Genomic DNA, 24,562 nt, shown 5'->3' with positions numbered 1-24,562 from the left:
AACCCAATGTGTTTGGATCTTGTTTTGGTGCATTTTTAGTTTAGGGAAAATATGATTGATTTCAGAGAAGGATTGCGAGTAAAACATTAATCAACCCCAGCCATCATGCACCATCTACAAGCTGAACACAAGACAGTCCTATTTTCCTATTGGGCTCAAACAAATGCTAAACACTTAAGCAGACTTACTATTAATTAATCCTTCACATATGATCTGCATCGCATCTGTGTTTCAAACAATGAATTTTATCAATTCACCAGCTACAAACTAAGCAACCATAAGGCGGTGTTTTTCAAAAGAAACTACTACACAAGAGACAGGCCGTGTAGGCTCCAAGAACGCTATCTACAAATTAAACATCACAGCCACAACTAAACTGCCGACAAAACCTACTTTGTATCCCACACTATGTGGGAAAACTACCAAGAATCTGGGCAGGTAATCCATGTGAGCTTGTGGAGCCAAAAGGCCGCCTTTTTGACAGTTGGCGACGCCAAGTGTCACTTAACCCGCCGCTGGATATATGCCCAATTATTCTTCTGGCATTCAGGCATCAGGTGCTTCAACTCATGTAGGAACCCGACATGCTTCCTGGCTGTTGCGCCATCTTCCCTTGTTGCATGAACTGCTGCTGCCCCCGACCATGCATGAACTGCTGCCCCATCCCTGTGCCGACCATCTGCGGTTGCTGCTGCCCCATCCCCACACCGACCATCTGCGGTTGCTGCTGCCCCATTCCCGTGCCGACCATCTGTGGTTGCTGCTGCCCAATCCCTGCGCCGACCATCTGTGGTTGCTGCTGCCCCATCCCTGCGCCGACCATCTGCGGTTGCTGTTGCTGCTGAAGCTGTTGGGGCTGCTGCTGCTGTTGCATTTGCTGCATCTGTTGTTGCTGCTGCTGCATTTGCTGCATCTGTTGTTGCTGCTGCTGCTGCTGCTGTATTTGCTGCATCTGCTGCTGCTGCTGAAGCTGATGGCCTTGTGGTTGCATCTGCATGTGTTGTTGTAGTTGCTGCTGTTGTAAATGTTGTTGCAGCTGTTGCTGCTGCTGTTGCAGCTGGTTCTGCGGTTGCAGCTGGTGCTGTTGCTGTAGCTGGTTCTGCTGTTGAAGTTGGTTCTGCTGTTGTTGTAACTGTTGTTGCATTTGTGGTTGCTGGGTTGGTACCTGAGGTTTAAACACCACCATATCCTGCGGGAAGGAATTACTCAGCTACAGTAGAAAAGGGTAAACGGAAACATGAAGACAGATGGAGAATAGCTGCAACTGCAATCAACATACCCCAGGGAACAGCATACCAATGAGGCGTCCGGCTTTGTCTGACACTGACAACAACAACGTTTGCGAAGGCAACTGAATCACTGCACACTGAAACAGAAGTCCACTCAAAACATTAACAGAGATCTACAAAGTGATGCTTGATTCAAGACAAGGCTAATAGTTCATGTTCCTCATTTCCTCAACCATCAAATGTTGGTTTGATCTGCTGGTAACCCAAGGCCTCAATCCACCCATAACAATGAAAAATGACTGACATGCCCTCAAGTATATCACTCCATTTTTCTATACAACACACATAACAGCAGCCTACTTTTCTCCCTCACTACAGCTACTTAGCAAAACACCAATTTGGTTGCCCCCTAGTCCAGGATAGCTGAAGAGGACCCTAGGTAGCCCTAGCTGCTAACTTTGAGTGAGACCCACATGTAGGCACTGGGACTAAAATGAACCAAGTAACAAACTTTCGGGACTAATTTGACTAGTTCAGGGCCCATATGAGTGGCATCCAATAGTTGTAGGACCAAATGAGATATTAACCCAAAAGGCAAATGATAAAAAAAATGAAACAGGTTAAATTATGCACTGACCAGCTTCTTTTCCTGCAGTTGCCCAAGAAACCCATGCTGATTTAATGTCCGAAATACTAGAAAGTCTGCTTTTCCAACATACTGTCTGCAGAATGAACAATCAAACAATAACAAAATATTGTGGAGTCAAATTATGGCATAATGTAAGATGGAGCATTTTAACATGGAAATGCAGTGGTTGAGAGACAAACTTATTGTTCATATGCTCCTGAGCTATAAGGCGCACAATCTGCATTGTTTCTGGCCAGTCTGCTGCAAGTCTGAACATAGAAAGCACATGTTCAGTTCAAGGGAACAAGACATTTTTGTAAACCATATCAGGCAAATATCCTATTAGGAATTCTATAAGTTCGATTTTGAGGTTCCATCCACTATACTAGATTATGGAAAAAAAATTTAAAAAATACTATTTAAAACAAATTGCAAAAATATGTCAGGTGAGAACATTTGTGAAAATAGGACCCTATTGAAATTTGCTTGGTTGACAGGGCCCCTATCGAACACAGGGCGAACGACAGGGCCCTATCGATAGGCTTCCTCTACACCAGAACTATCAAACGTTGGTAGTTCGACAAGTTGATTCTCCACCTCGAGCGGCCCTCATTGAATTGGGTCATGTCAACAGCCCCCTGCCGAACAGACAAATGTTAACAGGTCCCTATCAACCCGGCCCAGTTCGATAGGGTCCTATTTTTATAACTTTTGATACCCAACACCTATTTTTGCGATTTTCCATTTAAATGGTATTAGGTATTACTTTAAAAATAAGATACTATTTGTGGATTACACCTGAGAACTTGAACAATACTAGCTAAATGCCCATGCTTTGCCTACAGATAAAAGAAAATATATTATAATATTGCCTAAAATAAATAAAAATATATTACCCATGAAATATGTTCTTTTGTCTATAGGGAATATTCACCTTAATTTGATTTTATCTGGCTATCCATTTAGATTTGTTTATTTCTTAATATTAAGAAGTTAAAGGGGTAAATTGCAAATTTACAATGGGAGTAGGTGGGGCCGTGGGGTGGTAGATTCACTACCACCACCATTACCTTTTTTGGAAAGAGTATAGATGCTTCATTTAAATGGAGACCTTTGTTCTTGTAGACCTTTTATACAGTACAGTTTATCTTATTTTTGCAATAAGCAAAGGTACAACATCTAATTCTTACATGGAACAAAAGACTTATGAATATCAAGCTGCCACCAATATTTAGCCATTGCTCCTATTCTTCTACAAAATAATACTAGTACTAAATAGGGCATACCGACATTGCACAATTTGCTGGTTTGAAAACAACCATTAGAAGTCACAAAACAAGAATACATAAATTGGAAGAACATACGAATATTGCAACAATTTGAAAACTTACGTTTCAGATGCTGTTCCACTCCTGTAACCCTGTGATACATGCCAAAAGTCAGAAATTTTAACTAAACCATATGTGTTTGCAAATAAATGCATTGAAACAAAAATTTTAATTACAACAAAAAGATAGGCACTAGATTCCAGTTATGAAGGTGCACACTGAAATTATGAAACAAATAAACATTATTTTGGTTCAATGAGAACAGAAGGTTTCAACAATCATGATCATATGGACTATATATAGAATCCAGGGATTCTTATGTTCTTTTTTTTCCCCTTTTTGAGATAGTCAGCTTCAAATGGGCATAACAGTGATCAAAGTTCCTCAGCGTTTTTGATGATAATAGTGACAGTCAACAGATAATTCATCCTGTCAACAGAAACTTACTTCCAGTTTACAGATAAATACAGGTTGTCCTTGCCTTTGCCCAGATAAAGTTCCCTGAAATGAAAATAGAACATCATATAATTGTGCATCAACAACAAAGACATCATATACTAACTAATAAATACTGGAATCAACCAGCAAACACATCGTGAAAACGCTGTAGACCCAGCAGCCCTAGGTGGGTACAGCTGCTGCTCATCCTTATCTTCATCAGATGGTCTCTGATAGGCTACAACAGAAAAATTACCCAGTAGGACAGGCAGTGATGATGGGAAAGCTACAGCATGCCACTGTCATTTGTGCGCCTTCTAACCTTCAGCACCCTTTGCTAATGCCAACAAAGGGAAGGTGATTTCTGTGTTACCTTGATGCCACAAATGCCTGCCTTTGGAGACACACCATGCAATGTGCCTATAGGGTATTGCACCTCTGTGGAGGTTGGTTTCTAGACTCAGATGTAGTTGAGGATGTTAAAAAAGAATCAGTATCTCTACACTGGGGGTCTACAGCATTTTTCTCTGCTTAATAGGCGCACTTGTAAAAACCACTGCCACATGACAACGCCAGGTTTAATTCCCATAGATCAACCTGCAGACCTATTTTTCCTTTTATCTCAGGAGGTTCTTTCTCGAGGAAAGTGCAGGTCGGGAACTGTTAAATAACCAAAAAGGAAGAGACTAACTCTGACCTTTCAAAACCTTATCTTATTTATAGGAGCCCTGAGATTATACTCCCACCGTTTTTTTTTAATTTAACATTATTGATTTTTGGATATATGTTTGAACATTCATCCTATTCAGAATTTTATGCAAAATTGCATATATGCAGAATTATAAGTCATTCTTAAAGTATCTTTAATGATAAAACAAATCACAACAAAAGAATTAATAATTTTGTAAATATTTTGAATAAGACGAGTGGTCAAACGTAGATCCTAAAATCAACGGTATCAAATAAAAAAACCAGAGGTAGTATATTAGATGGTAATAGTTATTTTTGTTTTTGAGGCAAACTATTTTAATAGTTGGAGGGTGTATATAGTATTGCAATTCATGGTCAGAATTAGAAAAGCATTAAAGTACATGTGTGTCATATGGAATAGCTCCGTTTATATTTAGCAAACTACTAAGCTACTAGAAGGTTAGAGGGTAAAGGCAATTACTACATGGATGCTAGAGAGGCAGAACTTTTACCTCCCAAATTTTGACATACTTGGGCGGTGGCTGCTGCTGCTGCTGCTGGGCATTAGGATGCTGCACTATAGGCATGTTCATGGCAGAACTGTTGGTCACGCCAAGAGTATTTACTCCTGCCTGTTGAGCCATCCCTGGCGTTGGCATCATTGCAGGTGCAGAAGGGATAGTTGCTGCCCCAAGGCTACTCATCACATTTTGGTTTGTATTGATTCCACCTTGTCCCAGTTGCGTAGCAGCCATCGGACCTCCTTGTGTCACAGGAGGTCCTGACAGACTCATGTTGCCTTGGATGTTACTCAAAGAAGATGACACTGCATTATTTGAAGTGTTTGATCCAAAACCAGTGTTTTGTACCATTTGTTGAGTACCAATTGACTGTCCTGTCCCAGATATAGAAGGGATTCCACTTGATATAATGTTTGCCACTGACCGATGCTGTGAAAGATTGTTAAGGATGTTGACATTTGCTGGACCAACAGGTCGAACTGATTGTTGGATAGGGTTTATTAAAGGTTTATGTTCTTGCACGCTATCATTTCCAAGATTTGTATCTTGCGAAATAAGAGACGGTGAGGGACTTTGTACTGTTGATAATCCTTGTGAAACACCATTTGAAACAGGTGTTACATGAGAGAAAGCAGGTGCAGAAACCATGGGCGGTATAGTTGTTGGTTCCTGAAAATGATTATTGCTTTCATAATGAGAAAACACACAGCAAAATGGTCACACAAGGTACGCTGTTTAAAACTTACCACTTTAATATTTGCTGTGGGAATACCTACAACACCATTTGGTTGCCGGGCAAGTATAGGTCCATTAACTGAAAAATATTTATAGCAGTTAGTCATCTTCAGTTTGGAGGATAATAATGGCATGGATATGAGCAGAAGCCAAAAACATATTTCTGTATGAAGCAATTCCAGATTTATCACAATTGGATCATGTAAATAAAATCATCAATTGGCTAGACCCTAAATATGTTCCGCTTTAATTAGGTGGATAGGCAACTTGACATATATTGGCACATAGCAATGTATATCACAAACAATACAAATTTGGCATTTCATAATGTTAAACTGTAAAATTTGCTTCATGAAACAAACAGGGAAGGGGCTTCACCAACTGTCAGGAATCAGGAAATTATGTATCTCCATGAATATTTCTAAAACCATATTAGTGCATGAAAACAGGCTATAGCAATATATTTTGTATCGGTGTTAATTTTGATTAGGATCCTGAATAACCAAACTTGTTTCTATACTCTATACTCCTATAAAAAGGAGCAGTGATGGTGGCAGTGAATCTGCCACCACCACCTACCCTCACTACAGTTTTACAATTTAGCCCTCAAATTTCTTGATATTAAAAACCAATTAAATATAGATTAATATCTACATATAAATTCAAATTAAGGTGACTATTTCATATAAGAAAATTTGATAACACATCATAAAATCCGTTGCAAAGCATGGGTATTTAACTAGTATCCATATACAATTCAGACATGGCTACCGTTTGTCCAAAAACAATGACACCATGACATCCATGGCATTGTGCCAAGTCCAAACAACTAAAACAATTAGCTGATGATACCATGTCAATGACAATGGCTAAGACAATCATTATAGAATAATCCATGTTTTTCATGACACTGGAACTGAAAAACCACCCAGGTGAATCAGGAACAGATATGAACCCAACGGTACAGGCTTTTAGGAGGCAAGTTTTTAAATTGTGAATTCATCTCCAGCTCAAAGGATCTGTACTTGACAAATTGGAGATACAATACTAGGAAATTATATCATAGTCCCATGTAGTGTCAGATGCACACGCACGTCGAATTCATTATAGGAGGGCCCAAAACATCATTTCTTCTAAAGCTTTGAAAACCGGATCGTGTAAGGGCATTCGCAGAACCCTCCCTGCTATTAACATAGTCAATCATACCAATACATGCAACAAGGTTACCTACTGTTGCGACAGCCCATGGAGATTGAAGTGGTTTATTTCCCTTTAGTTTAACAATTTTTTTCTTAACCAAGTTGCATCTAGCATTTGTTGAAGCATACTCACACTAAACTATACATGCTATCAAACATCATAATAACGTCAAAAATCTCTCAACCAAAGGAGGCACAGAACCAAAGGCTAAATATCATGGCAAGACTAGCCAAACATTAGCATTTGATCAACCTGAGGGGTTGGCATTTGAAGTTGGTATTGGAACGGATGTTGCAGTTGTGTCCATTTTTGCAATGGGGTGATTTGAGACCAAGTTGCCAGGTAAAGGTCGAGTTAGAGCACTTCGCGCCTCCAAAAAATTGTCAGACAACAACACTAGAAAATGTGGATTTTTTGCATGATCCACTGATGGGTCAGCAGCTCGAGGATTCCTCTTTCCCTACAACAAAACATGGTCAACATCAGTACCTAGTGCATGTTATTCATCAGAACAAATTGTCCAAAGCTTTCCAGAAGATCAACTTTATATCGTAAATTAAAAATGCTACTCCCTCTGATCCAGGTTGTTTTAGACATGGGCACAAGAATTAAAAAAAAAACAAACCAATGGCTATTTTGCTGTTCATTTTCATTGTATTGGGAAGGTTGAGTCACTTTATTTCTGAGAGAGTATCATTTATTTACCAAGGCCAACAAGGAAGCATAGCTGAAAAGTTGCATAGAAGTCCTAAAATGACTTATATGTAGTAAAGTGTCAAGAAGGCTAAAACGACTTATATTTGGGATCGAAGGGAGTATGAATTATTGATAGCTAATTATGTCAGTCTGTTCATAAACCATAGAAAGATAATAGCTAGCAAGTTCAGGCAGCATACTAACTGATTTAAAAACTTTTAAATAAATGGATTTTTTAATCAGAAAATAAGAAATTTATTTTGGTGACAATGAAATATGAAATTTAGTACCACATACAAGTACAACAGCATATGCAATAGTGGAGTAGCCAGTTGTGCAAGTTCATGCTCGTAAGTTATCCCAAAATATACATCCTTCACTGGTTTTTCAACCTTATGTAAATCAAGATGCAACGATCATACCATCAAATGAACAATAAGTAAAACACCAGGGATAGATTATTACAGATGGCATGTGGGTTACAGAATTCAGCAAAAAGAAAAATAATAGAATTACCGCATTGTATATTGCTTTCAGAGTCGGAAGCTGTTTAGGAGATATCACCGATAATGACACAGAGCACTACATCAATATCAGTAAAGTTAATTAGATACATCAAACGATAATGCACTGCTGTCTTTGAAACACAGGTAATCAACAGAATGCTAGATATCAGTATTTCTGTAGCACCTGAGCAAATGATTTTGCAACAGTCTCAGCATCAGCAAGACAAGATTCCTTTGCTCCATCATTATTATCTTTGAGATCGCTACTTTGAACAAGGGGACGGTAGACCGGCGTAGGCAGTGGGTAAGGATTACTTGCTGCAACGAGTATGCAATGTTTTTGGACTTCAAGGCTTTGATGATTCTGACTGTTACTAGGACTGCCTTGGAGTATCTAGTTGCACACAGGAAACAAACATCACAAAGGCAATAAATATTTATCAATATCATAAAAAACGTGAAAAATAAAATGATCCCACGTTAATAGATCAAGTGTTTTTTTCAACAATGAAGGCTGACATTTTTAATACCCAATGCCATAGGAAAACTTCTAATGTACGAATATAGGTACATGCATAGATTTAAACTTTTGATTCTACTGGTTTCCCTCTGCTTACTCTGGATAATGATCCATGATCCAGTTTCCTAATAGGGTCGACCTAATGAATTTTTTCCTTAAAAAATTAACCTAATGAAATGGTAAAGTGTGACTACAGTTACACTTTATCAGTCTATCTGAATTTTTTTCCTTAAAAAATTAACCTAATGAAATGGTAAACTGGTGATTACAGTTACACTTTATCAGTCTATCTAGTAAGGTCAGACTAACTGTAGCTGATATTCAGATCAGACCATAGCTGATAGTCAGATGTGCAAACCACCTTAGTATCTTTGAATCATATATTGTGCAGAAAGGCATTAGAAGATATTATAGCCAATATTGGAGATAACAATACCAAGGCAACAGGATAGACAGGAAGGTTGAGTAGAATATGTATTCAGTATCTCGGTAAAATGCTACATGTTCAGACCTAACTAGTTTACAGGGCTTACTATATAGAGAAAGAAGTGTAGATCAACTACTTTAGACAGAACTGGACCCTTGTATGCAGGTGCAAGGAGAGATGAAAAGAGATATTTGATATTTCTCTTCAACTAGAATCTGTTAATAGGATACAAACTCTGCCCTTTCTTCGCCATAGCTGGCCCGAGTGCTGACTAAACGAAGAAGGCTGTGCCAACCTTGATAAGATATCATAAAAATCCCAGTCATTCCTGTGGAGATGAATTATGGCTTTGGATAGGGATGCATGAAAACTGGCAATCCGCATGCCAGAATCATGACCTAGGAATCACATATTCTTTAATTATACTGTTAGCAGTACTATACTTTCTTTAGGTTTGTATGGCTGCACATCAGTTTCACCTCTAGCTTATCCCAACTCACTTGGGACTAAAGTTGCTGCTGTTGATGTTAACAGGAAAGATGTGCCATTTGGCAAAAAAGAAACATCCTTTCATATGCCAAATGACCACAACTGCAGAAGCCAAAGGAAATGTTGATGAACTGGAAAGCCTTGGACTGGAACTCACAAGTAGGCAACCATATACAGTACTGAAATTTCAGAACTAGTCAAGCCACAGTTTTTAACTTCTACATTTTGAACAAAAATAATTAAGGAAACACCAGAGGAAGTCATTATGTGAAAAAATTGAAAAGAAGTTAACAATGCCAATATGTCAATACCATAAGTGCTTCAGCGAGACCTTCAGAAATAGCAGCTTCACTAAAGCCTCCACCACTAAATGATATTCCAGATAACCATGAAAGAAACACATTCATATCTTTTGTCCATCCACTCCGTTGCACACAAAAGGCTGCATTGCAACAGAAGCAAATTCCATAGCTTACATGTTTTATTGATGGATAATTAAATATAAACAGTTGCAATTAATCATAACAAATGCCTAGTGGATGGAGGATATCAAAGCTTATACCACTATAAGGACCATGTGTATGGAAGACGACTAATGCGAGTTCAGGGGGTGCCCCTGAGAGCTTCTGCATAAAACAAAAATAATTTACACTTTTGAGTTTTGAGACAAGTCAAGGAAACTTGGATCAAGTAATAGTTCTAATGATAAACTATTGACTGAGGGTAGATTACCTGTCCTGCCATTTCATGTGCACAAAAACTCCTGCATAAATTGAAATTCTTTATGAATGGTAGTACTAAAAATGCAATTCATGTGTACAAAAACTCCTTCATGTATTGAAATTCTTTAGGAACAGTAGCACTAAAAATTCAAGGTTATACTATGTATGGTTTAAGTGCAACAGAAATTGACCAAAATTTCTAACATGGTAGTTCAGATCTTAAGAGATTCAGAATAGTAAGTATATTAAACTGGAGCTGTGGTAGATCACCACCCTTTTGCACATTTATTGATAAAAGTCTCACTGAATCAGGGCATCAACAAATACAGATGGCCAAAGACCAACTAGTGTATCAACAAACCACAAATTCCCATACATTGATGATGCACCTGTATACTTACTCTTTCATCTTTCATAATTATTGTGAAACAGAACTGTGGGTAATGAAGATTTAACTTTTGAAATGAAGACGGTGAGGATTCACAATAAAGCTCCAAAAAATCTACTAATGTTGGGGGTGAACGATATCTGACTAATATATAACTAAAAAGCTAAATATATCTCTATATACGGGTACTTGTTAATTTCCACTTTCAAGAACCAATCTTTCACAGAACGATTGCCTTGAACACTAGCCAACCAAGTAGCTACCCATGTACTAGCTTATTACTGTAGACAACAGTTAACAATCAATAGAAATGTCCAATACTTCTCACAGCAAGATCGAGATAGCACGGATCAGCCATCCCACCACCAGAGACAAAATCCGAACCATCGACATCAAGACACCCATTCTTTCCGCACGAGAAACCCTACCAGGACTAAATCCGCGTGCGGCCCCGCGGTTGAAGCGGCAACAAGAAAGGAGGGGCGGGAGGGGGGGGAAGAGGAAGCGCGCGCCGTACCGCACGATCTTCTCGACGTAGTCCGCCACGGTGACGGGCCAGTACGGGCCCAGCGCCGCCGTCCCCTCCACGGCAACCACCAGCTGCCTCTCCGCCGCCGCCGCCGCCGCCGGCCCCGCTCCCGCCGCAGACGCAGCCGCAGCCGGCGCCACCATGGCTACTCACCGGAGGCCGCCCCCACTCGAGGCCGCTCCCGCGAATCCCCACCTCCTCGAGAGCCTCTCCCCCCTTCCTTCCTTCCTTGCTGCGGAATTTCGTTAGGTTTCGTGAGGGAGAAGACGACGGCGGCGAAGGCGAAGGTGGGGCCTGATTTATATGGGCCCTAAGGCCCATTGGTAAATAGGGGCCTTTTATGACGATGACAGGTGGGCCATATGGCAGAAGGAATAGTTCCACTTGAGGTCACTCAATTTATCGTCCAGTCTGTTTTTCGTTCTTGGACCGTAAAACCGGATACAATCGGTTCCTGAACTATTAAAACCGGCCGCAAAAGAGGTCCTTGGCGGTTTTGAAAGCGGTTTGGCTGACTTGGCACCAACATAGCTAGTTTGACTAGGTCTCTGTCCCACGTGGCATTGATATGACGTCTACGTGGCAATTATATATCAGAAAATAGTGGACTCACCTGTCAGCTACACACAAAATAATTTAAAAATGACAGGCTCACGTGGCCCACAGTCAGCTGCCCAAAAGAAATAAATATGGTGGGCCCCACGTGGGCCCCACGTATCATTCCTTCTCCCATCTCAGCTGACAGGTGGGCTCACTATTTTTCTGATATATAGCTATCACGTAAGCGTTATGTCAATACAACATGGAACGAAGACCTAGTCAAACTAGGCATGTAGGCGCAAGTCAACCAAAATTATCTTCAAAACTAACGAGTGACCTATTTTGCGCCGGTTTTGATAGTTCATGGACTGGTTGTGTAAGGACGAAAAACGGACTGTACGATAAGTTGAGGGACCTCAAGTGGACTTATTCCTATGGCAGAATGGGAAACTTGTGTGAGAATGGCACATACTCTCTTTCGTGGTGTCTTAAATATTGGCGGATAACATCGTTGACTTATCGACATACATTTTGGTTAATGTCAAAATGTAGCAAGATCTTTTAGTAGATTCGGTTAAGAAAATAGTATAATTAGTTGATGAAAAGCTTATTTAGAAGAGTCCAAGTTTAAAAAGAATCATGAATATCATGACATGGCGGTTTAATCATATCTATTAGTTAGGTGGGATTTAATTATTGTTCTTTATCTATAGAAGATTTGTCCCATGGCCAATCAGGATTATGTTTACTTTCGTCTTTAGAAAACGTGCGTCATTTCTCATATGGACAAAGTCTAGTGTCTAATTAGGACTTTATGTTTGCTTCCTTTTGTCTTCAGTAAACATGTGTCGTTTCTAATATGGAATATTCACCGGTGTGTATAAATATATACACCTGGGGTCCCTATAAGTTATCTCATAAATCAATAATATTACTCTCAGCGCATCACCATCCTCTTTTCCAAAGTTTTTTTTTTATCACCGGTAGAACTTGGTACCTAACGTGGGGTTGCATCGGCTTCAATCTTCGACGAACGGATAAGACTTGCTATCGTTGGCCTTGCCAATTGTATCGGCTACATTGGTGTTGTTCAAGACTGCATCGATTTGATCTCTTGGATTGCTCTAGTTCGGTTGGTATATTTGAGTACATGATATTTTAATTCTACCTTCAATACAATATGTTTAGAGACACATCAATTTAGTCGGAACTGTCTCGATTAGGTCATATCTTTTGTCTTAGCCGATATTTCTCTATAATCACAATAATATTTTTGGTAGATTTGTTATATTCATCACACAAGACATATTTATCGACTCGAGATTAGATTATCATATATGGTCTCATGTTGCATTGGTTACGTCCAACCTACTAGATTTTTATTCATAATCTAAATCCTGTTAAGTAAATAGGTTCATGCTAATATTTCATTGAAGGGTTAAGCCGATCTTATCTAACCACTTTGATCGGTGCCATGTCGGCTTGCTTAAATCTATAAGGCAATTATCAACCTTATGGTGCATCAATCGGTTCAACCAATAGTGTTGTGGTTGTAAATTAGATTTATTTAAGTTGGTATGCATCCATCATTGTTTTACCAGGGCTTCAATCGATGAGCTATCTAAGTATTGCAGTGGCTTACGGATTATACACAAGTTGGTTTTAGTCAAATGTAGCGAATGCTTTATTATTTGCCTGACTATTTGAGTCTATTTGTATCAAACTTCTAGTCGATCTAATTCTCCAACAGCTGATTGTTCAATTTATCAGCTATTTGCCGCCACATCAATATCTAATCGTCTAGGTCCTTAGTTGTCCATCTAGTTTGATAACCGACTTATTTTATTCTTCACATTGTTAGTTGGAGGTCATCAAGATCTAAACTTACGTCGTTGGCTATACCTTTAAGAAAGAGCCATTATGTAATACTCCCTTAATATTTTATGTATGATACCGTTGACTTTTAGAATCACGTTTGACCATTCGTCTTATTCAAAATTTATATCCAAATATGCAAAATTATAATGCATAATTAAAGTTTCTATAATAATAAATTATATTATAGCAAAGTAATTAATAATTATATAATTTTTTTGAATAAGACGAATGGTCAAACGTGGACCTAAACATCAACGGCATCATATAAAAAAAATATGGAGGGAGTATCACGAAGAAGATGGATGTTGAGAAATTATATGCTTCAAGATTTGTAGTGGGAGTATAAGCTAAACTATAGGGAGCATTTTAACAGGCTCATTAGCTGAACTTTTCTCTAGCACGTAAAATGAGACATGTACAAATGACTAATTAAGTATTAAATATTAGAAACATGAAATTTATATTTATTTCATTTTAAAGAAGCTTTATAAATACTTTATAAAAATACTAGTACATAATTTTATCTCCTGGCAAATATACTCAAGGGAAACTGGAACTACCTACAAATGAGGCGCTTAGAAAAAGAGGGCAATGTTTCCTCGCACACGTAAGAAATGTTCCATCGTTTGCAGAAAAAATGTACCGACTATTAAAATGGTGAAGCAAAACTAAAACACTTTGTAATTTTTCAGTGTATCCATTTCATATTATGAGATATTCTTGCTATGTCTAAATTTATCTATATATCGATGTATATTGTTTATATATATATGTATAGATTAATTAGCATCCATATGAATCTAGTTAATGTTAAAAAAATTTATATTATAAAACATAGGAATATCAAACATAACCAATTTGACAGCAAACAAAATATCAAATCATCGAATTTATCGATATTCTTTTATCGATCGGGCAAAGGGCAAAGCGCAAAGCAATCAGCCAAAAGACAGGCAGGTCTTTTTCTAATACCTTTATCCGGTCACACTGTTTTCACTCCACACAAGCCCACACTCCCAACTCCAAACGCCTACTCTCTCTCGCTCATGGCCTCCTCCTGCTGCTGCCGACTCGCCGTCGTCGCATCCGCCGCCGCCGGCGGGGAGCCCGTCCGCCGCATCCGCCGTCGCGCGCCTGGCCCTGCCCGCCACCCGCTCAACTCGGCCCCGGCCCCGGCCCCTCCCGCGCAGCCGTCCGTCGCGGAGGTGCGGCGCGCCATCGGCATCGGCGACGACGACCCGTCCGCCGCCCCCTCCTCCCGCCGCGCGGAGAGGCACTCTGCGTTCATGGACCTCATCGCCTCCACCCCCATCGGCCAGCCGGAGGGCGACGCCGAGCGCCGCCTCCGCGAGGCCGCCGAGTGGGTCGTCGACACCACGGAGGACGGCGCCTGCCAAGGTGATGGGGGAAACTTTTTTTTCTTATTTAAACATTTTTTTAGATAGTTGAAACATGCCATTTACTAGGAAATATGTTTTCTTGTGTGTTACCGACAAATAGAATACATTATTGCTTTTGGATGACGTTTGGTTATAGCAATCGAGTGATGATCTTCATTTTTTTCATTGTTTTTTAAGTCACGGTGTAAAAAATTATGCTGAGCTTGTTCTTAATGCTTTTGTTTTCAGCACAAAAGTCCCTGTTGCTACTATGCATGAAGATCTTTCCTCTATGGCTCCTCCTGCTGTGTATTGCCCTTGGTGCTATAAAGTTACCATTTGATATTCCGGGTCTGGATGATCTCCTGATGTAAGGTGTTAGTTTGTTCCCGTTTTTATTTTCTCGATTATACAAGCTGTGGACAATTGAAAGAAATAGTAGCAGATATGGACCATTGAAGTCACTTCTGTTGTAAGCTATGATTAAGTTGTCTAATTTCTGTTCTTCTTCGCCTGCTTGCAGTTGCGATAACATTTGGATATATGCATTATATGATGGGATGCTTATAAGCATAATAAATACTTTTGTACTCAAGGGCTGGTTTGGTTCTCTACCTTACCACAATTTTGTAATGCCAAAACGGGAAAGGTTTTGGCATTACCAAATTTTGGAAATTAGAGGTGGAGGATGTTTGGTTTGCTAACAATGTTTGGTGATGTCATATGGGTGCATGCACATGACCAAAATTTTGGTATGGTAGGGTTCCTTAAGGACCGATTCACTCTGCAAGGAGTTTGCCAGGGTATTGCTACTAACTGACCCTAAATCATCCTGTTATTGCCATATATCTTCTGCTATTGCACCATATACACTTTTTTCAATATGTCAGCCATGGTCTGATGAGCAGCCACTTGCTCCTTAAATACTCGTATCTGGTAATCAATCTAACTTGGTTACATGCTGCATTGACAAATCACAAACAGATCAAAACATATTTTGTTTTCTACTTGAAGTAACCTAATAGAATGATCTTTGTCATTATTTGCCCCCTCTATTTGTAAGAAGGCAACTTTCTATCCCTTCTCTGTGCTTTTATTCCATTTATTTGGTAGATATATCACATTGTAGATTTCATGACCAATATATGTTGCTGCTCTTTTAGGGGAGACCGTATGCTATAGGAGTGCAGTCCTAACAAAGTGTGAGTAGTATTGAGTTCTGTAATATGTAGGACTGGCTTAACTGTTGGGAGTATAAAGGCTTCAGTTGTTCAATGAGAACACATATGAATCAATCCTGTTATCTTGTTATACTGGTTTCTTCCTCCCTTTTATTTGTTCTCATTACATCAAATTCCTTTTCCCAATCCACTGAACTCAATTAGGAATGTGGGCTATATTTTGTGATTTATACATTTTAAATTTTATAGCTTATGGATTATGATTGAAACCTTGCAAATCACTAGTTGTTATATACCTTGAAAGATCTGATGATGTGATTTGCCATGAATAGATTCATTTGTTTGTTGAATGGGATCAAATGTGGTTGTTGGCTCTTGATATGATGTACATAATGTTTGTGATGTCCTAGTTTTTATCATATCAGTGATTCGGTATTTGCGTAGAATGCTGATGTCAAACATTTTTTTTAGGATCCCTGCAAAAAAAAAATCTTTTTTTATATGAGGAGAATGCTGATGCGAAATATTATTATTCTTAGTGTTGCAGTCTTGCAGGTCCTATGGTACTGGGTATTATCTTTCAAGCCACACTCAGTATTCTCAGCATTTTCAAGCAGAGCAGAAACAGTTCTCAAGTTTGATTTTTGTGGTCCTTAATAGTTGTGTAACACAAATTTAAGTGATAATAATTGTTGACTGCATGTTCCTAGATGATACATTTTTTAAGTGAACATTAGGCTTCATTGGATCTCCAACAGATTGTTACCTATCCACTACACAAAGCCAAAATACCTGGCATTTTGTTACAACCCTTTGTCTCTTTGACTGCAGCATTAAAGTAAATAGTAATGTTTGTTGGTGGTCCTTAGATCTTACCATAAAGAAGCACTGGCATAGGAAGAACATGAAGTCAAAGGACCCCAACGTTGAATGGAAAAGTCAATCCATTAAACACTAGCATTTCATGCAAATGAAGTAATTAACATATATTTGAATACAAGTAAGATCTATGTCTGAGTAGAAGTAAAATGCAAGTGGTTCAGTTCCCTAATGTAGAACATTAATTCTGTTATTCAAGCTCTGTCTCGTACAAGGTATGCAAAAGTCAACTCATTAAATATTACTGGTTCATGCCAATGAAATAATTTTACATGTGCTTGAAATACAAGCAAGATCTATATCTGAGTATAAGTAAAATAAAAATAGTTCAGTTCCTTAAATAGAAGGTACTTCCTGTTTATTCAAGCTTTCTTTGGTAAAAGCGGCACAAAAGTCCACTCATTAAATATTACTGTTTCATGCCAGTGTAGTATTTTTCCAAATATATGAATAGAAGTAATATCTATGTCTGAGTATCAGTAAAATGCAAGTGGTTCAGTTCCCTAATGATAGAAGGTTAATTCTGTTATTCAAGCTCTGTCTCGTAAAAGCTATGCAAAAGTCAACTCATTAAATATTACTGGTTCATGCCAATGAAATAATTTTACATGTGCTTGAAATACAAGCAAGATCTATATCTGAGTATAAGTAAAATAAAAATAGTTCAGTTCCTTAAATAGAAGGTACTTCCTGTTTATTCAAGCTCTCTTTGGTAAAAGCGGCACAAAAGTCCACTCATTAAATATTACTGTTTCATGTCAGTGTAGTATTTTTCTAAATATTTGAATAGAAGTAATATCTACGTCTGAGTATCAGTAAAATGCAAGTGGTTCAATTCATTATGTAGAATGTGCATTCTGTTATTCAAGCTCTGTTTGCTACAGTCTACAGAGGGTGCAAAAGTCAACACAATAAATATTTCCCTTCATGCCAATTTAGTAATTTTACATGTATTTGAAAACAAGAATCTATATCTGAGAACAAGTAAAATGTAACTGGTTCAGTTGCTTAAAAATTGAGATTCCATTCTATTCAAGCTCTGTCTTGGTAAAAAGGGTGCATGCATCCCTAGAGATGCATTGGTTATACATTTTCAATTTGAATTCACAGTTAAATTTTACTAGTATCGTGTCCTTGTGTTATGACATATCTCAAATGAAAACATGACATCTTCTGAGTTAATAAAACAATTGTACTCTAATATAATATTGCAAAGATATAATCATATTATCAATTCACAAGTTGACAAACACATATATGTAGATATTGCAAGATAATAGGAAAGTAAAAAATGTAAATACAACATGTATTTCTACATAAACCCATCCACAAAAGATATAGATTGAGGTCACATATAGCACCAATAACATAACCAACTCCTCTTTCTGAATAAAGAAAATGCAAAACCAGAAATTAACTAACTGTACCATAGACCTTGTTACTTACATTATCTCTTGAATTAGTAATGCATTTACCATCTCTTCTGTGTAGGAGCTATTTTTGCCTATCAATTCCCTGAAGGATAGGAAGCAGCCCTCCCTACCATAAGCAATTTGTTGCATTATGTGTTTATGTTGAACACCCAGATACCCTGTCCATCTATGAAGATATTGAAGGCTACACTGCGTCAGGTAGTATGCACACTTGCTTACCTTGTATCATATTAGTTCATGTAGCTTACACTGCAGAAGTTTAATTTGTTACTATTGTTGTATGTGTAAACAAAGTTAGTGACTGAAGTGTTTTTTCATAAAAGATTTCTCAAAGTAATCTCTCTCTGCAAATGACAATAGAAGATCTGTTATAGTCACTTTTCTGATATGCTCATTGAGCTGTGAAGCTGATGCCTGAATACCTGATGATTAAAGGAGATTAGAATGAATAATATGCATTCTGAATTTGATTTGTTGCTTTAACTACATACAACAGCCAGATAATCCAGAGCCTTCAGGCTACCTTTTCATTATTTGCTAGTGGTACAAGAAACATTGTTCCCTTAATTGATGTAAGCAATTTACAGCTGACGCAATCTAATAAGAAATGCTTAGTTTTATTAGCAGAAAGAATGTACATCCAATTTGATCTAATACAAAAACAAAATACTACTAACCAGGCAGGAAAAGGTAAGAATTACAAATCTTTTCTCAAGTGACAAACTAGAGAAGTTGCTTTCATAATCCCAACAAAAACAGTCATCCCACTGTAGTTTGATGTCTCAGTTCGCTCTTGGTCGTAACACCTTGATTCCTTGACATAATGACTTACACTTAAAAGATTTTATATAGGCCAACAAAAAAGAACCTTGGGTTGAAGAAATGTTGATGACGGATGCGTTGAAGATTTGAAGTCAATCATGCCAACAGAGGAGCCTAACCAGGCACCATCGGATGATGTACAGCCGAGTTTGACACTCTTTCCGGGTTCTAAAGTATCTTCCCCTTCTCATGTTCTTCCTCTCTGCTTTCATGTGCACAAGGCTGATGGCGACTTGTTTTGATTGGGAAAGTAGTGAGAGAAGCAATGTAAGAGTTTGCTGATTGAGTTTATCTAGATCTGGTTATCATGTGAAGAGTTAGGGGCCTTTTATAGGGCACTTGGTGAGCTCATTTCATCATTTGCATGCAAATCTGCAATATAACTAAGTTGAATATGTTGAATGCAACTTAGGAGACAAAGTTTACATGTGTTATTCTCTCTCATGTTGAGAGTTGAGAATGTGCCATGGATTATGAAACATATAATTGGCTGAAGTTAACCATAAGAATATATACCGTGCATCATACCATGTGACCATTCATGATCTCACACAAAAGCTGCATTTAGTTCAGGCAATTTGGATTGGATTATAGGTGGACTTGTTAAAACTCCTGCCTGCCATTAAAAGCCTTATAATAACATGCAAGTTGCAGTGTGCAGAACTGTTTGATGATTCCTACAGAGTTGCTCCACAAGAGCTCATTTGTTCCAGACAGGGCTGTTCTTGGATAGCTAAATTATATGTTTGTTCTGCTTTGTTTGCCTCTTTGAGCTACTTTTGAGATCTCTCTAGGGAGGTTTACTCACCTTTACAATCTGTGTGAAGGGTTGTTAGGATCTTATGCATATTTGGACAGTTTTGAGCAGCTTTAAGGATTTGGTGCTGCTTCTTGAGTACTGTGTAGGAATAAGAGTACTTTATTGTTTTGCTTAGTTCTTTTTTCCTTTTATCCTTGGAATGGTGCAGCTTGCAAGTACTTCTCATGAAGGCTATCTAAATGAGTTTATGGTAATTTAATCCTGGAAAACTGAAGGATATGGTCTCCTGTCTTAAAACTTTACATAGGAAATGTACTGTTCTACGAGTATGGTTGTACCATATTACCATTCCTAGTTCTAAATGCATAACTTTCAAATTAACTCAATGCAGCTAGGCTCTTCCACATTTTCTGTAGCCAAATGAATCAGATGTTATAATGTAACACTGTTTTTGCTGTGCAAATTGTATGCGGCATGATCCATGCTGTAGCTCTTTTAGGGATTTTCCAAGATATGTAGGTCACCATCTTTGTCTTGTTGCTCCGATTAGTGTATCATATGCAGAACAACTTTGGGTGTTGAGTTCCGATACTTGGAACCTTTTCGTGGTAAACTTGGATTGTCTTGGTTCTCACTCATTTCTGATTCTCATGCATGCATCCTGGTAATGATGTTGTGTTGTAGCACTGAAGAGATTGACAAGCTGGTTTTACCAAGACAATACTGCTAGTCAAGAGTACAAGAATATTATAGACAACTAGAATTGAATAGACTCAATGGTCTTTCTGAGGTGATAGTAATGCAACTTGCCTGTTCCTGTCGATGGGCTGTTCCTGCAGCTCAATGAGAGGTATGTGCTCCACAAATGTACAATTATTATTTTGAGAAGGAATCGTTTGAGGCCTCCATTTAAAATTTTGTCGAGCTTTATTGCCACATTCCTACTAATAACTAGGGCAGTATATTCTTCTGTTGTGTTCATGAATCATGTAATTGTTCAGTAGATGGCAGACCATTTAGCTGCTAGTAGGAAATGAGCATGTAGGATCTATTTTACTTGAGCTAAAAACACAGTTTTGGAAGAAGATATACATTAAAACTTAGCTTGAAAAATTCACCAAGAATCATCAGAGACTTGAATTCTGTCTGATGAATAGAATAAATTGCTGACAGCCAAAGGTTGCCCCCTTTCACTGATTAAAACTAAATACTCAGATTATGCTGCATTATCCTTCAAAATAAGAAGTTCCTTTCTGGTGCCCATTCAATTTACCTTGTCTGACGTCAATAGTAGAGACAAATTCAGTGCATATGGAGATTTTCTTCTGATTTGATTCCCCAGTGCATGATTAGCGTCCAATTCCCTATTGCACCGTTTTGGATTTAACAATGTCTTGTAGAGTGACTAGTGACTTCACTGATGATGCTTGCATAGCTGCACAAACTGTACATGATATTTTCGACGGCAAAAGAGCTAGAGCCACTTCGTTGTAAGGCAAGTGATTTTCAACTGGAATCACTATATCTTCAATCTTATTGAATTTTGAGGAGATTCATGTTAGGCATTGGAGTTCGTGAAACACCTAGGTTAAAACATTATGTCAGGAAAAGAAGACAACATAAGAGAACTTGTCATCTGACCAGAAGGCAATTTTTTTTTACTGTAAAGAGCAATCTGAAACTCTGGGGACATGGATAGGTCAAATCCGTATTATAATGTTTCAATGGGAAAATGTCGAATAGTAAGGAAAAAAGATAGAAACTATCAAGTTATATGTTTTTTCAAATTCATGCAGTTCTCAAGTTGCATGCAACTGAACGACCTATTTTTAAGGATAGTGTCCTGAGTAGATGGAGAACACCTTTCATGGGCTCTACTACTGAAAAATTATCCAGATTCCATGGTATGAGGATTATATATGTTCATTCTACCTTGAAAAGCTCATTAATTAATAACACAATCTTATTCCTAAGTTGCCGATTGAGTCACCTTCACCTAATATACATGCTGAACATTGTACAGTGACTAATGAAATTATAATGTTGGAGCGACCCCCATCCTAGTGCGTGGAATGTAAAAGCAGTTCAGAAGTTTAGCAGACAGGTTTCCTAGAAGAAGTCAAAGATTTATTCATGGTTTGTGATCTTGTAGGTAATTTCTAAGTCACAAGTGCAATATTTTTAGTTCTTAATGCCTGTCAAGTCTCATAATGGAGAAAATCTAAGAAATGCCATTGACAAACACATAGTTCTAAGAAATGTCATCAACAAGAGCGATTTCTACGAAATGCCATTGTACAAACGTCTTTGTCTAAGAAATATCATCATCGTTAGGGTTGTGTCAGCAATCATCTGTGAAGTGTTATAAGATGAATAGTGTATTTGATGGTGCAAGATGAACGGAACCCTAACGGCGGTGGCATTTCTTAGACAAAATTGTTTGTACGATAACATTTTGTAGAATTCACACTTGTCGATTTTATTTTTTAGAATTATGTGTTTGTTAATAGCAATTGTTAGATTTTCTCTATTGTGTTAATATCATATTTAGTTACAGCCCCATGCCAGTTCATGGAAAGTGAAATCAGACAATTCTCATAGAAATTTGAAGTTTTTACCCCCCTCGGCTGACGTGTAGCACTTTGCAATGACAGCTCACCAGGTCTTAACATCTGTTAGTGATAAGCTTAATCAATTTTATTCTATGCATCAAGGTGACCTTCCTGGAAGCTTCCTACTAAGCATTGCTAGGACATTTTGGAGTCCCATTCTTGGGGTTAGTAAACAATATACACCTGCCTTTGTTGCAACAATGGATGGATGACCACTTGGTCTTGTCTGGTTTTACCACAGTAACTCTTTGAGTTTGGTAATAGTCATGCATAATTTAAGTTTTTGCTAGCTCCTAAGCCCTATGCTGATAAAATAATGATTATGATAAGTTTAGGGTCAGAAGTGTGCCTCCTAGTGCATAAGCAAACTGCCTGCATGTGGGGGTATGATGTTCTTTTCATATGGCATATCCCCTCCTGTACATCTATATAAAGGCCCCCCAGTGCAGCTTCCCTCTCATACCACACTAGCCATTACATTCTACAACTTGTCTAACGTCTTCTCTTCTCTCCTTTGCCCTGCACCAAGCATTCTCATCAGACTATGAAGATTGAAGGCCAAAGGGGGCAGATGGGGAGGCTCAACAGAGCTTTCAGGGAGAAGAGAGCTAGGTTCTACATCTTCCGCCGCTGCGTCATCATGTTGCTCCGCTGGAGCGATTGATCGATGTCCATTGGCAATCTTGTTTTCCATTCCGTTCTGGATGGAATTTTTGGCTCTGCCATTTTGGTAGGACTTAGAAGTTAGAACTGAGGTGTAGTTGCTATGTATAGTCTGGCAATGTACTACTCTGTAGTGTGTAGACTTCATTTTGGGAGGTGTCCTTTTTTTTCTTGCTTGCTTGTTTTCTCAGGCAGGGTGAGAGATCCAATTCTACAGTCTTGAGATGTACCCCTCTTATACAACTTAAGAAAATTGATATGGAAAATTACTTCTTAATTGTGCTTCAACTTGATGGTTCTGTTTGCTGTTGATGATGGCTACCACCACCTTGTTGAAACTTGCAAATTCCAAGACTGAGATTGAATGATGACACTTTACTATTTATTTTTTGAAACTGTACCTTTTTAAAATGATGACACTTTACTATTTATTTTTTGAAACTGTACTTTTAAATAATTTCAGTGATTTCTGATGCTTTATGCTTTGCACCTTTTGATGGAAAATCTAGAATTAGTTTTTTTTTGTCATACTTTTGATGCTCTATATGTAGTGTGGGGCCTTATGTGCCATTTAACATGATGCATATTACAAATATTTGTTTACCATAATGAACAGAATTAACAACCGCAAAAGAAATAATTAAGAGAAGTAAGATATTGTGCATAAGGGGGCACAGAGCTTTACCCAATTCTTTGGTTAATATGTTAGTCTCAGCCACTGGATTCCCTTTGTCTTAGAGAAAGACACTCAATTTGTTTTGGGTGACCAACTGACCAATGCAACAGAGGTATGGAATCCAGTAATCTACTAAGATAACACTACACTTTGTTGCTGAGTGGAAGCTTAATCATAGTTTATATGAGTGGCTGAATCTTGACTTAACCATGCTACTGGAACATCATTGCTAGTACCAACTAAAGCTTTTCTCAGTGCATCAAAAGGACAGTGGGCGCTGGTGCTCTCATTCCTAGTAGCCAGAATTCACTTTTGACTTGAGCAAAAGCAGACTAAAATGGACTCCATCCTGGCCATTGTTCAGAAGATGTCCTGCACGTGCCTCAATGCCTTGGTGACTGCAATGCATGCGTGCGTGCGTGCGTGAGTTCGTGCGTTTGTCAGTTTGCTCACCTTTGTCTGCATCTGTTTAGTCATATCTGCATTACTGTTGTTCTGCATCATGTGTTTGTTTTCTTTTGTTCTGATAACTTAAGATATGCAGGAGGAGCTCAGCTCTTCCCAGAAGACAAGGTCCCTGCATTCCTGGTGAGTACTGTTTTTCTCTGTATCTGTGACTGCAGCTGGTTAATTAGTGTTTTTGTCCTATATGTGGATGATAATATCATATGATCTGGTAGCTAACCTAGGCCT

General features: G+C 38.3%; 2 protein-coding genes across 2 annotated transcripts; one reads left to right on the top strand and one right to left on the bottom strand.

Annotated features, from left to right (window-relative positions):
- Window positions 1-164: 164 nt before the first annotated feature.
- Window positions 165-11,306, bottom strand: LOC102707150 (mediator of RNA polymerase II transcription subunit 25). Its single transcript, XM_040527582.1, has 15 exons — window positions 11,035-11,306; window positions 10,140-10,170; window positions 9,970-10,033; window positions 9,719-9,849; window positions 8,156-8,365; window positions 7,982-8,047; window positions 7,022-7,229; window positions 5,581-5,648; window positions 4,826-5,503; window positions 3,633-3,686; window positions 3,249-3,277; window positions 2,058-2,126; window positions 1,867-1,951; window positions 1,280-1,366; window positions 165-1,189 (listed from the first exon to the last, which is right to left on the bottom strand). The coding sequence occupies exons 1-15, from the start codon at window positions 11,187-11,189 to the stop codon at window positions 563-565; spliced, it is 2,562 nt and encodes an 853-aa protein (XP_040383516.1). The 5' UTR covers window positions 11,190-11,306; the 3' UTR covers window positions 165-562.
- Window positions 11,307-14,448: 3,142 nt separating this feature from the next.
- Window positions 14,449-15,771, top strand: LOC102706874 (probable NAD(P)H dehydrogenase subunit CRR3, chloroplastic). Its single transcript, XM_015840808.2, has 2 exons — window positions 14,449-14,862; window positions 15,093-15,771. Exons 1-2 carry the CDS (start codon window positions 14,511-14,513, stop codon window positions 15,215-15,217), a joined length of 477 nt encoding a protein of 158 aa, XP_015696294.2. The 5' UTR covers window positions 14,449-14,510; the 3' UTR covers window positions 15,218-15,771.
- The last annotated feature ends 8,791 nt before the right edge of the window (window positions 15,772-24,562 follow it).

This window comes from Oryza brachyantha, chromosome 9 (genome assembly GCF_000231095.2).
Source record: "Oryza brachyantha chromosome 9, ObraRS2, whole genome shotgun sequence".
Classification (NCBI taxonomy): domain Eukaryota; kingdom Viridiplantae; phylum Streptophyta; class Magnoliopsida; order Poales; family Poaceae; genus Oryza; species Oryza brachyantha.
Note: the sequence above shows the minus strand (reverse complement) of the source record. Positions and strands in the feature narration are given on the sequence as shown.

Bases quoted from the DNA above. Each gene is read 5' to 3' on its own strand.
- LOC102707150 (XM_040527582.1), bottom strand. From the start codon at position 11,189: ATGGTGGCGCCGGCTGCGGCTGCGTCTGCGGCGGGAGCGGGGCCGGCG. The intron at 8,048-8,155 runs GTGCTACAGAAA...ATATTGATGTAG, and splicing joins TTGCAAAATCATTTGCTCAG to TGCTCTGTGTCATTATCGGT. The intron at 1,190-1,279 runs GTATGTTGATTG...TCCTTCCCGCAG, and splicing joins TTGGTATGCTGTTCCCTGGG to GATATGGTGGTGTTTAAACC.
- LOC102706874 (XM_015840808.2), top strand. From the start codon at position 14,511: ATGGCCTCCTCCTGCTGCTGCCGACTCGCCGTCGTCGCATCCGCCGCC. The intron at 14,863-15,092 runs GTGATGGGGGAA...TTTTGTTTTCAG, and splicing joins GGAGGACGGCGCCTGCCAAG to CACAAAAGTCCCTGTTGCTA.